This window comes from Colias eurytheme, chromosome 26 (genome assembly GCF_061535395.1).
Source record: "Colias eurytheme isolate Ceu_HAF_F1 chromosome 26, ilColEury1 Martin Lab GWU primary, whole genome shotgun sequence".
In the NCBI taxonomy this organism is placed as follows: Eukaryota; Metazoa; Arthropoda; class Insecta; order Lepidoptera; family Pieridae; genus Colias; species Colias eurytheme.
This window is the reverse complement of record NC_143005.1, coordinates 3,480,335-3,498,900: the sequence shown is the minus strand read 5'-3', so window position 1 is coordinate 3,498,900 and position 18,566 is coordinate 3,480,335. Positions and strand designations below refer to the sequence as shown.

General features: G+C 30.7%; 1 protein-coding gene across 1 annotated transcript in view; it reads left to right on the top strand.

The window, feature by feature from the left end:
- LOC149897113 (uncharacterized) overlaps positions 1–18,353 on the top strand; it is a 35,663-nt gene extending 17,310 nt beyond the window's left edge. Inside the window, exons 2-4 of the mRNA XM_090116608.1 lie at positions 1,783–2,016; positions 14,671–14,736; positions 16,835–18,353. Of these exons, the coding sequence (XP_089972734.1) occupies positions 1,783–2,016; positions 14,671–14,736; positions 16,835–17,011 (477 nt within the window). The 3' untranslated portion in view covers positions 17,012–18,353. The remainder of the gene's footprint in view (positions 1–1,782; positions 2,017–14,670; positions 14,737–16,834) is intronic.
- The last annotated feature ends 213 nt before the right edge of the window (positions 18,354–18,566 follow it).

Below are 18,566 nucleotides of genomic sequence, written 5' to 3'. Positions count from 1 at the left end.
CTGGATGAGACGGAGCACCGTTAGGAGCACGCACGAGATTTAAATAACTGTAAAACTTTAGCCTTAAGGAGATTGGGACTTTTACAACGTGCGACAATATTGCGTTCATATGAAAGAATGAAAATGAAAAATGAAAAATTTCTTTATTAGTTTCAAAAAATGTTACATAATACGATCTCTAATATTCATTAATAATACGATCTGTAATAAGTCTTGACAAAATAGGACAACTACATACCTAGCTACCTACCTCTTATAAATAGAGACAGTAGCAAAAAGTTCATTGAAAATCCGAAATAAAATGATTAAATATGTAAAAATAAAATTAGGCCGTGGTTGATATAAAGCATGTTATTCGGAATTTCGCAGCGATTAGATTGAGTATAAATATTTACGTGTTTCAGGATAAAATTATTTAGATTATTTTGAAATTAATAAACAAAAATAAAATGTCTTAATAACTTAATTCTTACGTCTGTAATATGTTTATTATATCGGATCTATTAAAGGATGCGACTTAAATATCGTACACTACAAAACAATTGACTAATGGCTTCTACCAATGATAAGCTGTAACTGGACTTTAAATTCAACACTTGCTTTTATTAAGTTCAATACACTGTCATATTGTGTGGTCCGATGTTATAAAAAAGTTGATACATTTAGACTTACTTAAGTAGCTGCCGCATGGATGAGGTCTCGACGAAAAAAAATAAACGTTTTTCAAACCATGGCAAACATCAACTCATGGCAATCGTAATTTATTATCTTAAAAGGTTACATTTACTTTATAAAATTACAAAATATTTTACACATTTACATTTTACTTTGAAGTTCAAACTTTAGTGGAAAAACTTTACATAAAACACATTTTGTATCTGACTTCAACCCATAAAGTATGTAGTACATAATTTTATAACCCCTTCCCCTTCAAAAATCTCTCTTAAACCAATACAAATAAGTGACACATTTTGAAACACATTTCGTCAGAGGTCAATTCCGTACAATAGCCAGTACTTTTACTCAAAACCCATCTATTACTTCATAGAATGTTCTCGATTGCGTAAAGAAGTAAGTACGCAATAGGTGCGAATTTGATGACAGCCACACGTTCCGTTCACCCATCATTTGTCACACAGTTTTGTTGGCTCATCACTTCTTGCAATGCATAAGCGTTAAAAATTTGGTTTTACATAATTATTGTTACTTTAGTCGGGCTTAAAATTTAACAACTGAGTTCTTAATGATATCTTGTTATAGATTTTGGGCTTCAGATATACTGTAAGATTAAAAAAATATTATTGATTCAAGTACATATAGGTATGTAATATGTATGTACTTGAGTGCTATTAAATTGATCTATTAGGTAACATGTTCAAAATTGAAATTGATATTTTTTATTTTATGGCATTCAAATGCTTTATAAATTTATATTAGGTAACATGTTTTAAAATATTTCAGAGTTGCCTTAACTTTTACAGTATTGTTTACAGTGAGTAGTGACATCTAGTTTAACTTATAATTATTACTGATACAATGTATTATTCTGAAACCTTATCTTTGTAATAATACACACAACTTCCGATAGATGGCGCTATTTTCAAAAAGAGTATTTAGTCAATTTTGCTTTAATATTAGTTTTTTATTTTAATAATATTATTAAACTAATTAAATTAAAACTCTTTTTAATTAAGTAATTAAATTAATAATCGTTCGTTATAAATTATATTTTAAATCACATAATATTATTTAATTATGTACCTATCTGTATTTTCCTTACAGAGTTACAAAGAAAAAGACGCGGGAAAAGTGGTAGTGTATACCACGACGATGGGCATCGTACGAAGTACTTACCAGCGATGTGTCCTGGTGAAGAAGATCCTCAGGAACCTGCTTATCAAGTTTGAGGAGCGGGACGTGTTCATGAGCATGGAGTACCAGGACGAGATCAGGGATAGGATGCGGAGCGATCAGATATTAGTGCCGCAATTGTTTATTGATGGGCATCATATTGGGGTAAGTTTACACGTTTTACCGCTGTACCATTAAACGATTTTTGAGTACATTAATAATCACATAATAATTGTTGAGTACGTTACATCTATCGCAAGAGAGTTGAACCATTCGTAATTTTTATGGTTAATTCTGGACTGTTCTAACCGTAACTTTATTTATATTTCAAAAAGGTTGAGCATAAAAACTTCAGCAATGTGTTTTATATGTCGCTTTAAAGACTGACAAAGAAGTAAAAAATTGTAGTAAGTAGTATCTTTCTTATAATTAAAATATTAAGAACCAATTTAATTTCTATATTGGATAATACCTACATGAACCGTGTAACTACTCGAAAACATGAATTTGAAATTTCAAAGGCATAAGTAAGTATTGCTTCTGAAAGTTAAAACCTTTCGTAAAAGCGACCTTCCGTGTAATAGACACGATGCATAATATAAATTAATGTTATTAATTATTTAGTATAGCATTAAACGTTATCTTAATAAGAAGCACGAGTAAGTTCGATCGAGTGCGAGCTCATCTTAATAGGCTTTTAGGCAATATGTAGCGTAATATAATCCATAGGGTAAACTCACCTAATTATGTGACTCACTTAATTCGGAGATACAACGTTTGGACTCTTTTATAGCGTTATAGGAGTAAAATCCAATACATTAAAATTAACCCTATGGTATGGTAATAAAGCTTCTTTTCGTGTACAAACTTTTGTTAAAATCGTGCGGGTGAGATGGTAAGAATCACGAGATTTGTCACTGCGGCCGCCATGTTTGACGTTTCACCGGTAGCGTGCAACTGTGCTGTCATTATTTAATTAATTTTAAATAGAAAAGGTGAGTGTAAGTTCATGATACTTTGACAATTAATTGTTAAAAACATATTCTTGTTGATACCGATAAAGGTTTTAGTAATTTTTCATTTGTTTTTGCATAATACCTTATTTCCTGGGTTCAAAAAGTTAACGATTTTCAAGATTGCAACTCAAAACAGTGTCACCGAATTAACCAAGCAAATTTTTAATATTTTCAATTCGTGTATAAATAATTGTTTTTAGTACGTATACGTTAGTCGTTTAAGTCAGAAAATATTTATTTTTACTCAGGTTTAAAAGTAGGATCGCTTTCAAGCATTTTAAAAAAGTCCGTTATTTTTTTTATCACATAATTAAGTGAGTTATTTTTTTTTATTTTAGACAGCATGGAGGAAGACAAAAATAAAAATAGAAAATATAATGAAACAACGCTGACATCCGCAATTCAAAATATTCTGCAGTCAAAAATGAGTCTGTACACTGTTCACACAAACGATTATAATGTCCAATATTAATTTTTTATGGTTCCCCTCTTTTGATAATTTCTCATTGATAAATAAATACATAATTATTACTTTCAATATGTTTATATTTTTATTAATTGTATTTTTTTTTTACTTTTGTGTTAAAAAATAATAAATACTCACTTAATTCGGTTATAACAGAATTAGAGAAGTACTATCACCGAATTATGGTGATTGTCACAGAATTAGACAAGTCATCGCGGTTTGATTAAGCTCATTTTACGCTGAGTTAATTCATATGTGTTAAGATTACACTTGCTCCATTTGATAAATAGAAGATTGATTAATGTTCCTATTAAAAATAAAAATAAAATTTATAAAGTTTAACCTGTTTTTTTTTTTCATATTCTGTTTTGTCACAGAATTAGATGAGTTGACTATACTAATATTAGTCTGTGCTAATATTATAAATGCGAAAGTACTCAATCACGCCTAAACTACTGAACCAATTTGCATGAAATTTGGTATTGAGATATTTTGATACCCGAGAAAAGACATAGGCTACCTTTTATTGCGAAATAATATGTACCACGGGCGAAGCCGGGCGGACCTCTAGTACTGAATATGTATGCAATTTCATTGATCAGGTTGTCAAGGTTTGTTATGTTTACCAAGTTTTATGAATACTAAAAGATTTATATATACTGCTTACTATTTAATGTGTAGAAATGTTGCCCAAACACATGTAGGCTTTTGTCTGTAATGTTTTTGAGCTTAAAAAATACATAAATAGAATTATTAAATCCTAGTTATTTCTCAGTGAATTTCACAATAATAAGATAAGCTATCTACCATTATATAGGTACATTAAATTAAATATCATACAGCTTTGATAAAAAAAAAGAAAGTGAGTAGATGATTCATAAGGAATTATCAATTAACATAGCAAAAGCTCAAATTCGCGGTTTTAAAAGTCTGCACAAAGGTACTATGACTAGACGTAATCTATATTATAAAGAGGAAAGGTTTGTAATTATGTAATTATGTATGTATGTATGAGTGGGTAGAGGAGTGAGTGGGTAGATGGAGTGGGTGGGTAGAGGTGTGAGTGGGTAGAGGAGTGAGTGGGTAGAGGAGTGAGTGGGTAGAGGGAGTGAGTGTGTATAGGGAGTGAGTGGGTAGTGTGAGCGGGTGGGTAGTGTGAGCGGGTGGCTAGCCTTAACGGGTGGGTAATTCACTCACACTACCCACTTACTCACACTACCCACTCACTCACAATACCCACCCACTCTGGGTACCTCTACCCACTCACTCCTCTACCCACCCACTCACTACCCACTGACACACTACATACCCACTATCTCTACCCACTCACTCCCTCCCTCTACACACTCACTCACACTACCCACCCGTTCACGCTACCCACTCACTCACAATACCCACCCACTCTGGGTAGTGTGAGTGAGTGTGTAGAGGGAGGGAGTGAGTGGGTAGAGATAGTGGGTATGTAGTGTCAGTGGGTAGTGAGTGGGTGGGTAGAGGAGTGAGTGGGTAGAGGGAGTGAGTGGTTAGTGTGAGTGAGTGGGTAGTGTGAGCGGTGGGTAGTGTGAGTGAGTGGATAGAGGACTGAGTGGGTAGAGGAGTGAGTGGGTAGAGGGAGGGAGTGAGTGGGTAGAGATAGTGGGTATGTAGTGTGAGTCAGTGGGTAGTGTGAGTGGGTGGGTAGAGTGAGTGGATGGGTAGCGTGAGTGGGTGGGTAGAGGGAGTGGGTGGGTTGAGTGAGTCGGTAGGTTAAGTGAGTGGGTGGTTGAGTGAATGAGTGGGTGAAAGAAAGCATTTTCAAAACATGTGAATGTGTTTCTTAAAGGGATCCTAAAGTATGTTGTATGATACTTATACAGGGTGTCTAATGTATGGTTTTCACGCATAAACTACTGGACCGATTTCAAAAATTCTTTCACCATTTTCTAATGGTTTCTAGCTGCATCTTCACTGAGCAACATAGGCTATATTGCATTTTCAAAAAAATTAGAGATCCTTACAAAAAATGCAATAATGTAACCCAAGATGTAAAAAATTCCTCTATCTATGCGGGTAAAACCGCAGGGCATTGCTAGTATTTAATAAAATGAAAAAATAAATGTGCGTGTACAAGTGTACACACGCGTGGTAGGGATAAGAAAAAGATGGCGCGTAACGGAAAAATGTCACGCGTAACGAAAAAATGTTACACAAAATTTTTTTCCAACCCCGATAAAGAAGTTTCACTTCGATGAGGCTGTAACCATGACATTTATGATATTATCTACTACGGGAATACATAATAAGGGTCCTTTAAGCCGAAAACTAAAGAAAATTAAGTAGGGTAGAAGGTTGAAACTTAAGGATTATTGGGGTGCGCGGTCATATAATTTTACTTTGTCCTCAAAAGTAAATTATAAAACTTAGATCATTTCTAAGACTAGTGGTTACCCTAATATTACCTGTTAGTTTTTTTTTCTTACCTACATGATACTTGGAACAAAGAACAAAAATAAAGAACAGATTTTGATTGTGATTCTTGTCGAACTGAACATAATACTTGTATACGTAGTAGTATTATATGTTTGTCATAGCGTCTACATTGGCTAGATTATGGCTAAACATAATCATAAACTATATATAACTAATTTGTTGTAGGTATATTATAACAGACAAATAATTAAAGTTAGACGTATGATTACTTTAATACCAGTAGGTACCTACCTAAAAAGTTTTGTCATTTGACAGTAAAAAAATGACATGCCGGAAGAAATACCTAAACAAACATGTAGATAATTTTTCTATTTTGTTATAATAATTACCGTACACAACATCTACTCAAATGCAATTATTTCGATCATTTAAACTTATTTTTTCTTTGTATTGTATGACTTAATCTCAGACAACAGTAGAAAGGCTTGAATGTCAAGGGTCTTACAATTTTTACACTGGCACAGACCGGTACATGATATTTAATGATAAATATTTACGATTCGATTAAAGTCCGTCATAATAAAAAAAAACTTTTCAGTAAAGGTCATTGGCTTTCACAGAAGCGGGAAACTTTTATTAAATTCTTAATATTCGATGTCGGAGCTTAATTTTTGTCTGTGACAAAATGAGTTATGGAAAAATATGCTTATTATGAGATGAAGCATTTTGTTATTTAGTTTTCAGTCCAAAATACTTTATTCCGGGGGCTGAGGGATTAAATTGAATCGAAACAAACAAACAAAAAATCGAGTTTTTCCTTATAACTTATAATTAATAAAGAAATATTAGTTTGAATTAAACTAATACCTAAGGTATTTATGCTTACACACAAATACATGCCAAATAATAGTTATAGGTACTTTAAAGTTTAAATAAAAAAAGTTATTATTTCAAAAAGTTCTGTAAGTATCAATTTCTCTAGAACATTCAATAAGTACACCATATTCATAAAAGCCTTTGCGAAATTCATAAGCTTCTTTCATAATTCGTTGGTAGCGGAAATTTTCTGAATTTATCAAAACGAATTTTGTTTACATAACGTGTAAATACAAAATTGTTACCAATAATATATTAATTTGTAGAATTTTGAATGATTTTAATGTTCACTTGGAAATTTATGAAGAAAAATTCCGTTTAAGTTTAGAAATACAGTTTATGAATATTATAAACATAATATTATGTACCTAAGTGTTTTTCTGGAAACTTATTTCCAAAGATAGAATTAAATAACTACATATTTATAAAGTACTTATATTATTAATCTGTATTCATGTCAAAAATCTCTGGAGATAATATTATTTATAGGTAGGTACGGATTCACAAAATCGATATGTTTTGACTGCACGCTTACACACACATACTATATATGTATCTTATACATACATTGATATTAGGTACATGTGTGCGTGATATTATGCTGTACAATTACGTCCAGATTATTCCCGTAATTGGCTGTTTATGTGTTTGAATTGTTATAATTGATTCATTGTAACATTGATTAAAGCTATTTGGCAATTTCCTACCAGATTGCAAAATCAGGCAAATGGAAAGCGTTTTAACTTTTAATTCTTTTGTTTGTTTGTAGTGAACGGCTGGATTGATATTGATGATTTTTTCAAATTATAATATAGAAAGAAGTTATATCTAAGTGTGACATTGGAAGCAATGTCAGAATGATTAAATTTTACATGCGTTTCCTACATTACCGTATTTCTAATTTAACTGTATATTGTTTACAAATGAATGGGTTAGATGGATGGACACAAATATAAAATACTAGATTTCCGTTCCCGTGGGATTTCCGGGATAAAACCTATCCTATGTGTTAATCCAAGTTACCCTCTATATGTGTGCTAAATTTCATTGTAATCGGTTCAGTAGTTTTTACGTGAAAGAGTAACAAACATCCATACATCCATACAAACTTTCGCCTTTATAATAGTATAAAATATTAACAACCATACTATACCCCCTATCAATTTCAACAAAGCACCTGATGCTATATAAATTCCTACTACACAGTAAAGCGACAATTGACAAATAACTTAGAAAAACGTGTGTTGAAAGGTCGCACTCATCATAATTTTGTTTACTTTACGACTAGAGGGCGCTGCATGATTTATCTCAATACATTTCGCGGAAGTTTTATTAGTACAAAACGTCATAAAACCACAGTCGTCGGTCCTAAAAAAAGATATAAATCTCTTCTCTTAATTCTGGTACTTTCTTTGCTCATGATAATAAAAAATGTCCAAAATAACAGATGTAAGATAACGGGAGTAATCAAGATGTTTTTGTTATCAACCAAAACATGTAAAAGAAATGTTTTTATTTCATCTGTGTTATCCAGACGCAAATAAATAGGTACTAAACTTATGAAAAACGGATACTTATGATCGGTATACGTTAATTATTAATATTAGGGTAAATTCCTAGCCGTTTGCAGTCTCGTATAATATTAAGCCTGTAGAGGTAGCTTCAAGCGGATAATCATCAATCATATTAAATTTGAGATATTTTCTATACAATTTATACCGAAAACGGTGAAGAGTTATGTAGGTGTTGAATGAATGTAGGTATTGGCCAGCGAAGAAGCGAGAAAAGTTAGTTTGTTTTTTGTTTTGTCTTATTATTGAAGAAATAAATAAGCTACGCAAGTAAAAGGTACTCTACAGTAAGCGATGATTATGTTTCCGTTATGTAGGGACATTTAATATAACATTTAGTACCTACTCGTCATTATATTATAATGATGCTTCCTTTAACATTTATCTTTTTTGTAGCAGATGGATTACATAATGGATTACATAACTATGTATATAAATAAAATTAATACTTCATAATATGTTGGATTTCCATTATTTTTGGGAAGAGTTCGCTAATCCAATTATGACTCGATTTTACAGGCCAAATTAACACTCAGTATTCATTTTGTATAATTAACAAGCGCTTTATAACTGGAGCTGCGAAAAGTAATATATTAATATAAATAATTATATATTTATTCGATGACTCAATAGTCAATGGTCAATACATTAGTGACCTACACCTTTAGTCCGTTACAGTTAGTAGATCTTGATAAAAAGATCACCAGTTAAAAGATATTGTGAAATAATAATATTATTCAATCAACAGAATTAACACATCTATAACGATAATTATTAAAATTTATTAGGTCAATATCCAACCGATACACTGTTCTCGACTAGTTAGTTAGTCAGAAGATCATTTATGGACTATTCTCTATAATTTATGATTTAATGTCAATAAATATGTGTGTGTGTGAGTTTATATTTATGCTTGTTTCCTTTTGCGCTTGTTACCTCGAAGAGATCACTTCAAAACGATTAGGCTGCTTATAAATTGTACTGTTTATTTTAAATTCGATGTCGTTATAAGGTTTTTTTGTACAATTTCTATTATACTATGAAAAAAATAATAAATACTAATAACTAATAAGCTACTAGCTGCATTTGAAAGTTATCAAAAGGTACACAAAGTAAGTCCACAGTAGTACCGGGATCTCGAGTAACAAGATGCATAGCTCTAAAGATCTTTTGTAGGTAGCGTTGCACAGACAATGTATGCAGGAGGTAAACAAAAGTAATATTTTAACCGACTTTCTTAAATCGAAATATCTTTTAGTTCTTTATGTAATTGCTATAACAGTCATATTTTTCTCTTGTAGAATAATAGGTGTAGCTTATAACTTATAAGCTACACACAATTGAAATTCTATCGCGATTACCATACGTGAATTATGTTTGTATATAATTTTTAATGATTTACTCAATAATTTAGTGATAGTTAAACACTACATAGCAGCTATACCTAACTAAAAGAAGTATACTAATTCATTGGCCATTTTGTTATAGTAAAAAATGTGTGCGTGTACTAGTGTACACACGTATGAAGTGAAACTTCTTTATGAGTTATGACCTTATTTAAAAAAAAATACTTTAAGCAACTTTACAGAAATAGGTACGTCAAATCACGCGTGGTAGGGATAAGAAAAAGATGGCGCGTAACAGAAAAATGTCACGCGTAACGAAAAAATGTTACACAAAATTTTTTTTCCAACCCCGATAAAGAAGTTTCACTTCAAAAATTACTTATAATATATGTATAGCTTTTCTTACGATGTCAATGTCGAAATATTTTCACAAACATGCATTGCACGTGTCCTCCCACTCCTCTTTTTAAGAATTGATGAAATATGCCTATGAGTAAGTGAACTTTGACTTTGCTGAAATCGATTCATGTCGCTTAAAAGTTGAAGACTTTAATGACATCGTCTTCGAGAAAACGAATAAAGGATAATTACTTTTTATTAGTTTTTTTTTTTAATAATTTAATGACAATGCACTTTGAAAAGAAGCTCAATAGTTTTGTTTTAAGGTTTGTCAATTTATAAAGTTTTGAAACCCTTAAAACTAGTTTTATATAACCAGAATTTGTTGAAACTGGTTTTATCTAGTTAGTGTGCAGAATACAGCTGTCGGTAACAAGGTGGATGGTTCTTGAATACAATGTATTTGCTATTTGTCCGGGAAAGCTTTGGATTGAAACGATCTAACTTTTAGTGAGGGTTATATGCAAAATTGTACAATTAAAACAAATTTATAAATGTATGTATGTATGTATTTATTTTTAATATATCATTAGAATCGTTAGGTTTTTTTTTTGTAATACAATATTTATTTAAAATTGTGTAAGTAATAACATTGTACATGAACGATGATCCATAATCGATTATTAGATTTTAGAAGGTATTTTTATGCATATTTTATTTTACATTAAGACCAATTTTTAGCTTCTATTGACCTACTTATTTTAAGTATTAAAAATACATGTTTATTCGCATTCTTATATATTTCACAATCTATTATTACATCCTTCATAAATAAATATCCACCAAAATAAATACAAAATTTAAAAGATTAAATAATTTTCCTAAAATAAGCGCACTATTACATAACACCGTCCGCTGGTTCCACGTGCACAGCGACCCTGAACCTAGTAACACTGTTTATGTTGGATATTAACTGATTTGTTTGTCTATCGTACCGTAATTGTTACACATACGGGTTAACAGCTGATTTAGTTCAAATTTGCTTCAAAATTGATTTTAAGCTCGACATTTTTTTGGCTTATGTTCAACGCGAATTCAAACGCTTTTTATCCAATAAGACTTCTTCTAGAAGCCCTTTGAATCGCCATAACATAGTTTTACCATTTACCAGCCATTCGCAAAGCAGTTTCTACGGAGAAGTTACTATAAAGGATTGAGCTTTGTATGTGAATTGGGCTTTTCAATCCGTACTATGAAGATATTAGACACTTTCAAAGTTTTAAATGGCACTATTTTATCTGTGCCCTACTTCATATACTTTGAAGAAGATTTTCACGCACGTGTTTCATATTTATACCTCTCCTCTTGCTCATTCAGTCTTATCTCATTATTTTGCATCTCATAATTTCTCCATATTATTTAGAACCTAGGTATTATACTAGCTTTCCGCCCGCGACTCGAAAAAACCGCATCAAAATCCGTTGCGTAGTTTTAAAGATTTAAGTACATATATGTACATACATAGGTACATATACATACATAAGTACATATATGTACATACATACATATGTACATACACAGGGATATAGGGACAAGGAAAGCGATTTGTTTTATTCTATAATGTAGTGATATTGTACGTAGTTTATTTTTATACCTACTTCATACTACTGTATTTTTTTAATTAATCAAGTAAAAATTTTCCTTTGCATCGCATATTCAAAATTAAATTAAAACCAACCTTCACATTCATTTCTCACAAAATAATTTTACACAACATGATAGTTTTGCAATAGTAAAGATATAACCAATTATACTTGAGCCATGATTAAATAATGTTTAAATGGCGTGAAGGACCTTTCTTTACTGGTTGTTTATTTCGCAAGATGTTTGCATCTCGCACGTGGGAAAATATTTTTTAATTAACTTATCAGTTATTCGTATTTGCAATCGTAACTTCTGTATTTAAGTATTCAATTAGGGCTATAAGTTTCCACATATCTATGAAGTCTTTGGCGATTAAAAACAATCTTTAGTTTTGTTATCTTTATTGCTCTTTATTGTTATATAGTTTCGGGCTTTTTAGTTACATGCTATGTTGAATTATTACCGCAAATCAATAACATTAGCACTATTGATTTGAACATTTGAACATTTGCACTATTGATATTTGAATACATTTATAAATAAATAAATCGACCTTAAATATATGGAGCATCTTGTAAGACTTTTTTGTTTGATTGTCTTTGATGTGATGTAAATGGATGGATGGCCTATAAATGATGTTAAAAATAAGTAACCTTAACTATTTTCGCTTACGAAATATAATTAGGGTTGCCTAGAATAGAAAATAATACGCACAAAGCCAGTTGTTTCCTCCTAATAAAACTATTTCAATTTCCAACAGGGTTTTATTATAACCTTCTCTTTGTAAACCCTTCGTGGATTGTTAAAGTCAGAATTTTATTAAATAAAGCAGAGCTCATAGTAACAGAGCTGCCCAAGGCTATACTAGCCACAATGTCAGATAAATTATCCACTATAACAACGTTTCTGCTTAAATAACTCATTAAAAATGTATAGAAATGTAACAGAATAAACGTAATTATTATGATTATTATGAAATATTTATGATATAATTTGAACTTGGGTTATCAATAAATTACGATGGGATGAGTGCAGTGGTTACACACCTATCTATGTCAGGATTTGGTTTAAAATTTAATAAAAAAATTATTAATATTATATTAAATTGTAGGTACACTGAAAGATTGTTATTTATTATCTTTATTTTAATATTTTACAAAGCATAACCTAAATAATATCTTATGTGTAGGGTATCAAGTGTCAAGTGGTTACTTAGCCCTTAAAAAATACTTTTCATATTTTTATCTCAAAATAAATAGAATAGTTTACAAAATAAAAAGAATAGTACATAACGTTATTTTTACTTATTCCTCCTCATTACACAAAATCGTAATAAATCTCAAAAACGATAAGTTTTAATATTCGAAGACCAGCGCCGTTTCCTTTGAGATTTTTCGCTATCCAGGAATTCATTACTTGCCATCTCATTACTTGAAGTTTGCATTCATAAGAATAAGCTATAAGGACCTTTGCGAAATCAACTGAAACTTGTGCTACTGTGTAAATAAATCGATACTGCATTTCAATTAGTTCGTGCATTGATCATGTGTGATTTAGTTTTGAAACTGTGACTTAGTTGAATGGCTTTTGCATGTGACTTCGTCTTTCTCCATGTGATTATTGTTTTAATGCAATTAGTATAGGTATTATAGATGTCTGATGAATGTGCATGATGTAGACAATATTTTATATCAATAACTGTTTATTTGTCAGATATTTGTTAGATATAGCATGATTATATATCGTTATTTAAGATCTAGTTAGAACCTAAATATGAAATAATATAATAAGTAAGGAAATCTATATCGTAATGTTCTAATGTTTGTTATCGTTGTTTTAATCTTGTCGATTTTATTATAAGACATTTGCATTTAATAATATTATTGCCATTTATTCCTCTATATCTTTAATATCTCTAGTTGCCATGCCACTCGTGCGAGTGACGTTCACAGATATAATATTCCAACGTTGTATTCAAATACTGAATTAATTTCCAACAATTTTGTTGTGAACACTGAAAATGTAAAGAGAACAAAAAGATGCGGTTCCAAGTATTAAAGTGATATGGAAATGAAATGCTGGCGAATAAATAGATAGCTTTTAGTGTAGTTCCGTCTAGGTGCCAAAGTTTTAGTTAATCTCGCTCGAAAAACCCCGCATTTGATTCTGCTATAAAGTTTTTGAAGTTTGGTGTATAGAAAACATTTATGTTTGGAAGCCACCAAATTGGCTTCCAAACATAAATGTTTTCAGGTTGTTTGAAAAAGATATTTCACTTGGATAGTAGGATGCTACAGGCTACTATGTATTTTCTACCTTTCGGGCAAAAGAAATATTTTTTTTAGGTAATCAGCAAAACGGTTTATCCTTTTAACAATAGTTTTAACGAATAGTGCCATATTGACTATATCATTTCGATAAACATAAGATCAACAAAAAAAGCATACTTGTCGACCTTTAACAAATTCAGATACTAAAAACCATCGATTCCGTTCCATATTTCTTATTCAGAGGGTTTTTACGTTCAGACTCGTAAAAATAAAGGGTTAGGAGCGTATTTGAGGTTTAGTGGTACAAATACAAATTATACAATTTTGCGGATTGGTTTTCATGAAAAGATAAATGAATTCGATACGTTATCAAATATTATAGAAATCAAAGGATTTCTGTAATGTGTGTAACAGGGATCATTTTCGACCTGAATTTTATAAGAATAAGGTTAGGTATATTTTATAATGAAATTCCTCTAAGTGTGATAATTTTTAGTAGTGTTTTATTTGAGCGTTGAACATATTTTATTAAAGAATACCTAACACGGTTTAAATGGAAGATGAAAATCCATGGAATGTTGTCGCTTCATAATATGCACAGAGCTGAAGTATTTGACAGCTTTTATTATTATTTTATAATAGAGTGAAGTGTTTTAATAACGTTATAATATGTAATGCTTGTAATAAATAACACAAAAAAAATTATCTAGTAAATGGTAGTAGAAACTTATAAAGCTGTTAACAGAAACTTAGGTAACCTTTAAATTCTGAAAGGCTCGTACTGATTATAAGTTCTTATAACAAATTGCCCTTTCAGGTTTCAATTAATGACAAAGCCAAAGAAAATTATGAAAATCCTAATAAAGACAATTTAATTTCCAGGACGCAGACACGGTGGAAAAACTGAACGAGAGCGGCGAACTGAGGAAAATGCTGAAACCTTATAAGGTAAGTAAAAAGTCATCCCATTCATCAATTAAAACTTTTATTACTAGAAAACAACGCATGCAAATATAACAACCACATATAAAGGTTAGAATAGACCTTCTTTCAGAATTTAGTCCACAATGGCTAGTCTAGACAGTCACTAAGCAATTTTGTTGAACATAGATTTTGATATTGGCAAATTCAGAATGCTTTCGCACTAAACAAGACACTTTCCCCCACCGTTTCTAACATATACCACTTAACTGCTATCACTAACCAATATACAAAGGGCATATGTTATTTAAGTAAAGATACGTGTACATTAGGCGTATTTCATCAATCCCCGCTACGTTAAAGTTACACAAGGCTTGGCTGTGGCCTGTGAGCAAATGGATGGCATTCAATTATGGCCAACTATTGACTGCGTAAACATTGTTTTAGTGAGACATGAGACAGTAAGTGTGTAGGGCGGTTTCACACTGAAATAAACATAAGGAATACCTATACTTACGGTTATTTATTAGTTATTTACGGGTATTTGTATAAAGGTTTAATTTACGCATATAAAATGTTACCTGGGGGAATTATATGCCGTAGAAGCCCAATTACAGGCTTAAAAGAAGTTATTTACTAATTATTATTACTACTAACAGGTGTAGGAATTTAACTATATCATGCATGTTTTCTCTTATAAAATGACACTTTTTGGGTTTTAAACGATCTTCTATTTAAAGTTTCCCACCAAAACATCTGTAAACTTGGCAAACTGTTTAGGAAATATAATTATACTTATGTATTCCTGTTAAAATGGTTCTTCTTTGTATGAGTTTATACTGCCTTCCATTTAAAGTCTTCCATCTAAACAACTGTAAAACTGGGAACATTTAATTAATTATTTAAGTAATATATTTTAAAATTTTGAAAGGCATTGTCGCTTTGAATCTTTTTATACTAAAAAATCGAATATTTCACTCATCACCTATACATTAACTCCACAATAAAATATTTAATTTAATATTTTTGAATATTGAAATGACGCAATTACAATAGGTACACAATACACATTAAAAATCTCAGTTACACGAATGGTCATCGTACGTATGGTCAAACGCAAACAATGTCGGGCCAAATTGAAATCGTTTTAAACAAATATTTTGATTATTCAAAAGCAATGTTTGGATTTCAACAAGCTATATGCAATAATGTTTGCTTCGAATTGAATTTTAAATGTACATAATACATATGTATTGACTTCTGTATTATGTTTAATATTTATAAGCGTTCATAGTTTTTAGAAAAATACTGTGAAGAAAATTGTGGTTAAATAAACTTCGATCAACTTCATAGAGCAACAAACGTCGCCAAATCTATCATAATTGTATTCACTTTTTTGTCTAGTTTTCTTTATTTAGGGCCGATTTTTCAATGCTTGGATAAAACTTATCCGTCCAATAAAGTATTACACGATAATATTTATTAAAATGTCACGTAAACTGTCAAATACGGGCAATTAGAATACGTTTTTAAAATGTTAGTTTTTTATATTATTCGACGAATAAGTTTTAACCAAGGATTGAAAAATCAGCCCTTATTTGAATGGTAACCTTACTTAGATGTTTATAATTCGATCTTTATCATCTATAGTAAAGAAAGACATCTGATTGTTCCCTTTAATTGTGTCATTTTAGATTATTGCCAAATAGACGCCTAACGACATGATCGTGCAACGAGTGAATAGTTATAATAAATCCTATTTTATTTCTACTCACAATTCCCAATCATATAACTAAGTATAGAAAATTATCAAAAAATTCTACAATGTTACTATGAAAACCTGTAGCAAATACTAATAATAAAAAGACGTGTGGCACTCGGGGACTGCCGCGGTAAAGCTATTGCATGCTATGCCTTCAAGCCACACCTCCGTGCCCGTCGGAGTGGGGAGCGTGAGGTTTTTCGTTACTAAATTTCTGGATTTGGTCCCCGCGCTCAAGGCCCGCGATAGAAGCTATGCAATAGCTTAATAACTTTCTTATAATATTTTATCATCTATATAGTTAGGTCCTTATCGTATACTATTATGCATTATAGTCTAATACAGTAAATCTTCTCATTCCAGAGTCCAGACGCCTGCAACACCTGTCAGATGTGTGGTGGATTCCGGCTACTCCCTTGTCGAATTTGCAACGGGTCCAAAAAGAGCCTCCATAGAAATCACTTCACGGCCGAGTTCGTTGCTCTTAAGTGCATGAATTGTGATGAAGTGGGCCTTGTTAAGTGCGAAGCGTGTTCTTGAAATAATAAGGAAGGCTTAGAAAAAAAAACTTGCGAGATTTTTTTTTTTTTTGTATAAATTGTTCGATGAAATTTTGGCGCGTATTCTGATGTAATATGATTGGTGGGCTTTGTTTGTGAATTAATATCAAAAATCATTTCTGAGGCCTTTTAATATGTAGGTTTCATAAGAATGAAATTAAGAATAAAATTGTGTTACTTAAATGAATTTTTTGTACCAATATAAATGTGAGGTGAAATTACCTCGAAAGGATTTGAAACAATTATTTCTAAATCAGATAATCTTATTCCAACATTGCTTTAGGATTTACTATCAATGTAAATGGTTGTGCTATTAATGTATTTATATATATTTTACACCATTTTAAGAAACGCGGTGAATTTTTGAACTATAGACATAGGATATATTTGGAATTATTATCAAAATTTCTTGCTTCTCAAAACTGGCTTACTTTTTCTGTAAACCATTCTTGGTTTTGATCTTCTGAAAAATATTCTATGTTAAAAAATATTTCACTGTAACAATAAACAAATATTTAATGTATTATCAATTCTTTGAAATATTTATTATCTAAAATTTTCCCTTGAAAGATCGCTTCCAAGAAAAGCGCATCGTTCATTACATAGATTTTCATAAAACCTTGTCCATTAAAAAGAGAATCAAATATTTTAAAATAATTATATTATGTTAAGATTTTATAACCTATAAAATGCGTGTTTCCATGTTTTTTGTGGAAATAAAATGCCATAAATTAGTTGCAATATGTTTTTTATACAAAAGTTGATATTGTTTTTATTTAGCACTAATAGGTTGTACACATATTTAATGATAATGGTGTTAATTGCTACAATAATAATTAATGAACTAGATTCATCGATACAGTTCGTAAATGTTAAATAACGATCGATCCAACAGATGGCGCTATGACAAATTTCAGTATCAGTAGCGCCATCTTGTAAAAAATAACTCGGAACATTTTTTTAGTTACAAAGTTTATTTTTTACATTGTATTATGAACAAAAATAAATAGAGCCGCTTGGCTGAAATTAAATGTGATAATATAATTATTATTAATTAAATGATAATAATTAGTAGTGGCAAACATTACAATATAGTTAAGTATGTATAATTTTAAGCAATCGAATATATTTATATTACGCGAGACTATATCGTAAATTGGCAGTTTTATCTTAGTTATAAAATCGCTCTGCTCAATTTAATCTTTTTCTAAGGTAGTTAAGTAATTAGATTTTTATTTTTTTACTAGATTTTTCTAATATTCCACTTTTGATAGTCATCTTTTTATCTATGTTTACAGCTAATAACCACAGTTTAAGGTTCTTGCTAAATGCTAATACTTACTGTGTTATTGTAAAAAATTAGTGTATTGTAAATATATTATTAGTGAATAAATTTTTGAACTTCGTCCGTGTTTTTATTTAATCTAAGTATGTAAGTTTTCCTGAAATCTAATATATATTATGTATAACACTATCCTCCAGACGTATTGTGTACAATGCAATAATAATGCTAGGCCAGCCTCTGATATCTTCAA